General features: G+C 47.9%; 1 protein-coding gene across 1 annotated transcript in view; it reads left to right on the forward strand.

Moving 5' to 3' along the window:
• LOC127627227 (SUN domain-containing protein 1-like) overlaps positions 1–4,706 on the forward strand; it is a 65,878-nt gene extending 61,172 nt beyond the window's left edge. The window contains exons 10-11 of the mRNA XM_052103571.1: positions 4,368–4,457; positions 4,635–4,706. Coding sequence (XP_051959531.1) covers positions 4,368–4,457; positions 4,635–4,706 — 162 coding nt within the window. The remainder of the gene's footprint in view (positions 1–4,367; positions 4,458–4,634) is intronic.
• The last annotated feature ends 3,701 nt before the right edge of the window (positions 4,707–8,407 follow it).

Below are 8,407 nucleotides of genomic sequence, written 5' to 3' on the forward strand. Positions count from 1 at the left end.
ATTGAGGTGCAAGACAATATCAATATATACAGATAGAGCTTTTTATACATAGAGCAGAATTTTTTAATCTATCCTCCATTTTATGGGGAGCCAGTGTAGGGATGCTAATACTGGAGTAATGTGATCAAACTTTCTAGACCCTGTAAGGAGCCTAGCGGCTGTATTCTGGACCGACTGTAAATGGGACAAAGCAATTTGAGTTGAGTTGCAGTAATCTAACCTTGATGATATTAGCGATATTAGTCAACATGTTCAATGCAGGAGAAATGGGCAGGTGTACAGACCAGCACGACAAATTGTTATGGCCAGACGACGTAAGAGCATCTCATGTACGGCAAGGCTTGTGGGGTGCTTCCGGTCAGCAGTGACGAGTACCTACCGACAGCGGTCTGTAGAGGGACAAACCACAAACTGGCGACAGAATGTTAGGCACCCACGGCTCATTGATGTGCAAGGGCAACTAAGGCTATCCCGTGTGGTTCAAACCATCAGAAAGTCTACTGTGGCACAAGTCACAGAACATTTTAATGATGTTATGAAAGGAAAGTGTCAAAACACACACTGCTGCATAGCTGCAGACCGGTCAGAGTGCCCATGACCCGTCCACCATCGACAACGCCTACAATGAGCAATCTAGAATCGGAACTGGATCTTGGAGCAGATGAAGAAAGTCGCCCGGTCCGATGAGTCCTGCTTTCTTTTACATCATGTGGACAGCCGAGTTTGTGTGCTCCGTTAACCTGGGGAAATGATGGCACCAGGATGCACTTGAAGATGACAAGGCAGTGGAGGGAATGTGATGCTCTGGGAAATGTTTACCTGGGTCCGGCCATTCAAGTGGATGTCAATTTGACATGTGCCACCTACCTAAACATTTGCATGAAGAGGTGTATCTTGTCTGCAACAATGGTATTCCCTTATGGCTGTGGCCTCATTCAGCAGTATAACGCGGCCTGCCACACTGCACACATTGTTTGGGAATGGTTTGGGTAAAATTATAAAGAGTTCAAGGTGTTGCCCGTGCCTCCAAATTCCCCAGATCTTAGTCCGATTGAGCATCTGTGGGATGTGCCGGACCAATAAGTCCGATCCATAGTGGTTCCGACTTGCAACTTACAGGACTTGAAGGATCTTCTATATAACCACCTCAAATCCAAATATTTACCGTCTCGAACAGCCCCATTTGCCATCACCCAAGCAACCAGGTGAAAAATGACTAATAGCATACAAATGAAGAACTAAAGACAATTATAAATGAAAAGATAATTATAATAATCTTCATAATAAGTAAGCTTAATAAATTCCCTTGTGTTCCCAAAAAATGCTGCCAAATGTGTGTTCTTATCGAATGTGTTTGTATTGCGTTTTGATAATACAGTTAATGCTGCCTAAAGAAAATAAGAGAACTCAAATTTAGGTTCAATGTGTCTTTTATTACTTTATGATTTAATCACTTTCGTCTTTGTTTCTTTAATAAAAAGATACCTGTATATATCACTGAACCTGCAGGGTTGCGTTCATAATTGTAGGGTATCTAGGTTCAGGTTTGGGGAATGTACAATTAATTTTAATGATCGTAATCAATGATTAATCATACGGTTTGAATTAGATAACAATACATACTAAATCGCCTCAAAAAGGGCTTATATAGTCCAAGAGTCTGCTTCAGCTATATATAGATAATTAAACACAACGAATTATAATTAATTAGGAATATACATCATATGCAGACAGGCTGTATTAATTTTCAGAACACCTTAAGAGAATTAAACCATAGGCTACCGCAACCAATCAGTTCGTCCACCGAACCACTTTGCTCGATACTCTTGATAAATTCTTCAGAAGGTTTATTCTTAGTATAAGCTTACTTAAAGCACGTTAACTTACTTTGATAATATCAGCTCGTAGCTTTAGATCGCACATTAAAGAGGCTTTGTTTTATGACCAAGAAACACAGACAATCAAGCGTATAATTGGGTTTAATACAAGGAACTAGGATACATCACTACACTTAACAAACAAACATTTAACATAGAATAAACATAAAATAAACAAAGTACACACAGTAAGGGAAAATAAAGAATTAGAGTTATGGCAAACTTATTTCCACAGTTAACCTTTCAGAGCCAGCACGGAAGTTACACACTGTAACGCATTTGAATTTCAATGAAATAATACTTGCACAATGGACCTTTGTGTCAGCTGAGCAAGACTGCGTGTATGTCGTGTCCTCGTGGCGTCCTTGAGATGGGCTTTCCGTCGGTGTTTCCAGAGCGTGGATTGTTTGCGGAAAGTAGCATCTTAGAGTTAACTGTTGGAGAGTTGCAGGGTTCCGGAGAGTTGAAATGAGTTGAAATGTTCAGGGGAGTCCGAGGGAGGAGAGAGAGAGAGTTGAAGGGTTGTTCCGAAGAGGTCCAGAAGAACGGGGGAAGAGTGCAGAAGAGGAGAGATGTAAGGGATGCAAGAGGGTTGAAATGTTCAGCAGAAGAGAGAGAGTCAAATTCGGAGCTTGACTTTTAAGGCAGGGAGGTCACACATCCTTTGGGAGAAATGACCCAATGAGGCTCCTTTGTTTTGGGCGCGAGATGGTTTCTTTGTTCTGCCAAGGCTCTTCATTTGCATACTTTACGACTTTAAAGGCTTTGGGTTGAATCACTCAAAAGACAGTAAAACATAGCAGAATACAATTTTAAAGTAATCTTATATTTATATTCAGCTAGGACAAGTCGTAAGGTTTAATTTGATACCAAGAAACGTGTATTTAGTACACTTAAAAGTGGATATACATACTCAGGCTTTTATGTAAAGCTTCAGAGTTTAACTAACACAACTAAACAAATTTTAACTAGTTTAATCTAACAGCAGACATACACAAACATACGGGGATTAAACATATTTCCTTAAAAATAAGCCCTCCTAGGTTTTAAATGAAAGACACACACTTTGTTGCCAACTTTTCACCTGCCTTTCTCACATGGTAAAGCATGAGGGTGTAGATTTGAGTCACATGGGTAGGGGGTTTTGGAAGGCACGAGGATTCTCTGTCAATAGTGCATTATACTCCCCAGACTCGCCGGCGCTATTCCAGTGATTTAGATAAGGTTTAACAGTGGGTTCATTGTATTCAGAATCAATGACTCCATGATTCCCCTTCATACTCTACAGTCCCCCTTTTCGTCAGATGAAGTCCCTGTTGGAGACATCATCTGACGACAATCATCACAATGGCGGATGGCAGGTGAATCATGAGGGTTTTGTAGCAGGTGGTTATTCGGACAGAGGGCTCAATTCGATGAGGTTCAAAGTGGTCTCTGTCGTGGTCCCCTCTTTCCGGGGGTTCTGTCGGAAACCTACAGACATGGCTTTCGTGAGCTTGGCTGTGGATGTTTGCATCTCGTTGAGCCTCCTGTACAGGATGAAGGCCAGGCCTATGTCAGGAGGTGGCTGATTCCCATAGAGATACACAGCGCAGTGTCAGCTTCAGTCCAGGCTCGGACAACAGGTGAGGTGGTCAAGATGGGCATTCGAGACAAGGCTTGGAGGGCTGTGTCGATAGGAGCAATGTCAATTAACTGGGAGCCCTCTCTCTCGATCCACAGTTCTAGTTCTGGATCTAGGGTGAGGTTTTGATTCTGGAAAAAAGATGGGATTTCCAGTTCTGATTCGTACTCTTCGCCTGGGAGATTGTATAGTGCCAGGTCATCGAGGTGGAGGATGGCACCTTTCGGGACTTGAATCCACATGCTCTGGTTGGGTAAGGTGAGATGGGTGGCGGTGTCATGCTAGGTGAGTGTAGCTGTGCGCACCGGAGTGTTAACGAGCCACCTGTCACCTACAATCTCTGCTTGTGTCTCGGTGACTTGAGTGCGAGGCTTGGCATCGGCGGGGCAGCGGGTATCGCTGACCAGGTGTTGCAGCCCGCAGATTCCGTCAGTGTTGTCTCTGAGGAAGGGTTTACTGGGGCAGAGGTAGTGAATGTCTTTGGTCAACGTGCACATGTGCAGATTTGGGGCCAGGTACAGCTGTGGGTTGCTGTCGTGGTAGGCCACCACATCTGGGGTGTGGATCTTGATGTGCGTGTTACCTTTCCAAAACCCGATATTGACCATGTCCTTGAGCCGGTAGATTTGGCTTGACTCTATGATGGGTAGGTGAAAACCCACTTCCCTCTGCTCGGGGTCGATGTAGAGTGGGATGGCGCTACCCAGAGAGTAGGCAAGGTGTAGTTGTAATGGGTCAGTTGTCGTGGTGATGGTGGAAGCCAGCACGTTTTGTACAAGGCTTAAGGGTATCAGGTACGGTGGAATTCTACCCATAGCTAGGCTGTCAATGGAGGAGCTCACCTCCCGCAGCATGTCTGTCATCAGGGCTGTGACCAGCTGCGTTTGAGCAGAGTCGTTCTGGAAGACATTGAACAGCTGCTTCGTGGAGTTTACGGTCTGGTTCAGCAGAACGCTGTGAGTGTTGAGAATTACCACAGTTCCTCTCAAGGTCTTGCCGATGGTCTGCAGGGATGCACTTTGTGTGGTGAGTTGCTCTTTTAGCTGTGGTATCTCAGTCTGAATTTCGGCCACATGCCGCCTCATGGTGGCTAGGTTCACTGCGTTGACACTAGACATACCAATGTTAAACAGAGTTCCGACGGCGGCGGCGGCTCCGAGCAAAGCTCCCAGGAACCGTTTGGAGTGGTGGTTGTGTCCACCTAACTCCGCTTGCGTGACAGTCATTTTCTCAAGTTGGTTGAGCATGTGCGTGACGTCGGCCTCAGCGTTAGAGAGGGAGTCCTCTGTCCATCGGGCACCTGCCCAGCTCTATTGGGCTACCACGCGGGGGTAGTGGGCCTGGTAGACGTTGTGGGGGTCGAGTCGAACGTACACTTTCTGGGTGTGGGTCCGGCAGTTGGCGATCAGGAGTCCCGGTTGTTCCCTCAGGACGATGCCTGATGCCGGACCGGGTGAGATGATGTCCGACTGCGGCTGACTTCTGGTTGACTGGAGGCACAGGATGGTGAACCACAGCAGCATCCTGGTAAAGGCAAAAGGGAGAGAGACAGTGGGTCAACGAGGGTTGTCCTTGGTAGTGCAGGACAGTCTTTCGACTCCTAGGACGGCAATCAGGTTAGTTTGCATTGGCCCCTCCCCGCTTTTCCCTGTCAGCAGCATGTTGTTTTATTTGATTACGGTGGACCCATTTGAAAACCGGCTCTTTCTGTCTCCGGCTTAGTTGGATCCGGTACGCCACCGGGGAGAGTTTGTCAACGATCTCATGGGGTCCTGTCCAGTGGGGCAGTAATTTCTTTGACAGCCGATGGGAGGCTGTGCGGGATGGCTGAGTGAAGCTATAATACCAGACCCTGTCGCCCACGTCCAGTTCTTGGTGCGACGCTTTCTGATCATAGTATGCTTTCTGTCCTTCGGCACTCTTTTGAAGCTGTTGTTGGGCAAAAGCAAATGTTGCTTTCAGGTGCTGGTGTAGCTCGTCGAGGTACTGGTGAGTGGTGCAGGCTGTGACGAGGCTGGAGTCTCCTGGCTGATACAGCAGATGCAGTGGCAGTGTCATCTGCCGCCCAGTCATTAGTTCGAAGGGAGACACGCGAGTCGAGTCCTGCGGGGTGGCTCTGAGAGCCATTAGCACCAGCGGGAGTTTTACATCCAGTCCTTCTGATTGGCAGACACGTACTTTTTCAACATACTGACCACGGTTCGATTCGATCGCTCCACTTGGCCAGATGAGATTGGATGATGACTGACGTGTAGTTGAACTTGGACTCCCAGGAGTCTCCAGATCTGTTACATAATCTCGGCCGTAAAGTGAGTGCCTCTGTCTGAGTTGACTCTCAGGGGCAGTCCAAACCTGGAGAAGATGTGGTTCATCAGGAGGTATGCCATGGTCTGGGCAGTGTCGTTGGGTGCTGGAAGACACTCTACCCATTTTGTGAACTGGCACACGACTGTGAGGAAGTATTTGTTGCCCCTCATCGACCTGGGCAGAGGTCCTACCCAGTCGATTTGGAGGTCTGACCATGGGAATGTGACTCTCCTGCGTTGCAGTGGAGCTATGTGGTTTGGGTTTGCCGGTTGAAACTGGCAGCAAATCAGGCATTCTCTGACATATTCTGTCACATGTTCCTGCATGCGGGGCCAGTATGCCACTTGCTTTAGTGTCTCATAAGTGGCTCTGGCGCCGTGGTGTCCGGCACATGGTGCGTCGTGGGCATAACTTAGCATGACCCCCCTTAGGCACTGTGGCACCACAAGCCTTGGCACCGTGATGTCATCAGGTGCATACCACAAAATGTTGTCTATCACACGCAGCATGTGCTTTATGTCATGCAGTCGTCTGAGGCACGGGTTGTCAGTGAGGTCAGACGGCGCTAGAGGGTGGTTGGTGGGGTCTGAGAGGTGGTTCAGGAAAGTCTGTATGGATGTGTCAGAGGCTTGCATGTCCGCTATGTCGTTGTTTGAAATCTGCGGAGCCAGCGTTAGAGGCTGTGAGGGTGGCACTGTTGCAGGAAAAGTTTGTTTGCTACGGGTTATCACTGCCACGTTCAAGGTGGGTGGGAGGGTTGGAGGTGACCATAGAGTACCGTGTAGTGCGCCAGTCTTGGCAAGTGCATCGGTTTGGTCATTCAAGTCTTTGTCAAGGCCTGGTTGCCTTGAGTGTCCTTTCACCTTCTTCCAGTAGACAGTCAGGTTGTGATTTCTTGTGATGTCATCACATGCTTGGAACAGGTGTTGGTGTTTGATAGGCTTGCCGTTCGAAGTTTTAAATCCATTTTGTTTCCAGTTTGGAAGGTGGCATGTGAAACTGAGTCTGGCGTAGTTGGAGTCTGTGCAGATCAGGAGTTCTCTGATGTTATGGGTCGATGCGATCTGCAGAGTTATGAGAATGGCTGCAACCTCCGCATACTGTGATGACTGCGGGCCCAGCTTGAAGTGTTGTGGTGGGCACGGCAGGTCATTTACCCATAATACACCTGCTCCTGCTTGACGAATGCCCTCTTGGTTGTAGGAACATCCATCGATGTAGGCTGTGGGCATACCTTGGCACGCATTTTCTTCAAAGAACCTGTGACGGGTTAGTAGTGGTTGTTGGGGTTCTTCCACATCCACCGTTGCAGCTGGTGTGTTATCAGAGCAGTTCTGGCAGGCAACCAGGCCGTTGCCTAGCGCCGACTTGTGATTCTGAGCATATCGTGCCTCAATATTGCGCCCCTGGAGGGCCATTAACCACGTGGCTATGCGTGAATTTGTGACCACGCCATCTCGGATACGCTGGCTGTTGAGAAACATGACAGGCTGGTGGCAAGTCTCTATGATAACCTTTTGGGCTCCAATGTAGTTGGAGAATCTCTGGATGGCCCATACAGTAGAGAGCAGAGCTTTTTCACAGTCTGAGAATTTACTCTCGGGTGGAAGAAGTGTCTTGCTGGCATATGCAATTACTCTTTTGTCTTGGTCATGCCGTTGGTACAGGCCAGCACTGAGACAGTGGCTAGAGAATCCAGCTTCTAAGTAGAACTCTTTTCATGGGTCCGGGTAAGCCAGGCACGGAGCGGTGCATAGGTGTCGTTTCAGCTCGTCCATGGCATGTTCTTGGACCTCTGTCCATACAAATGGGCAGTCTTTTTTTAGAAGGGCAGTTAGAGGTTTTGCAATGTCTGAGTAGCTCTCGATGAACTGCCGTGAGTAATTGCACACCCCTAGAAAACTTTGCAGCTCTGAGATGTTGGTGGGTGGCTTGATGTTTTGAACGGCTTGAATACGGCTGGACTGTGGTTTGATGCCCTGTGATCCTATGAGTAGGCCCACATAGTTGACCTTGGTTTGGCACCACTGTCCTTTGTGGAGGGCGATCTTGGCACCGGCAGTGGACAATTGGTTCAAAACATAGTCTATCTCTCTCATGTGGTCAGCCACTGTTGTGCTTTTCATGAGAACATCGTCTATGTAGATAAGGTTACCTCTCGTTCTGGCATCTCAGCATGCTTTGTTCAGGAAGATGTTGAACTCAGCAGGTGAGTTGGCATAGCCGAACGGACACCTGTTGAAAGTGAATTGTCTGTTGCCGAACGTGAAAGCTAGCTTGTGCTGATCTTCTGGATGCACTGGTATGGTCCAGAATCCAGAGGCCACATCGAGTGTAGAGAAGATGGTGGCTCCTCTGATTCTGGGTATTTCCTGCTCCAGCTGAGTCATGGGCCATCGTGACAGTGGCACCAGTTGATTCAGTTTCCTGTAGTCAATGGTGGGTCGCCACTTGCCGTTTGGTTTGAGGACGGGCCAGATGGGGGCAGAATAGGTGCTGTTGCATGGACGGATGACACCTTTTTCAAGCATGGATTCGATGATCTCTTGCACCGGTTCGTGTGACGCGATGGGGATCTTGTACTGCCTGACAAAGGTGG

This window comes from Xyrauchen texanus, chromosome 33 (genome assembly GCF_025860055.1).
Source record: "Xyrauchen texanus isolate HMW12.3.18 chromosome 33, RBS_HiC_50CHRs, whole genome shotgun sequence".
Taxonomy (NCBI): Eukaryota; Metazoa; Chordata; class Actinopteri; order Cypriniformes; family Catostomidae; genus Xyrauchen; species Xyrauchen texanus.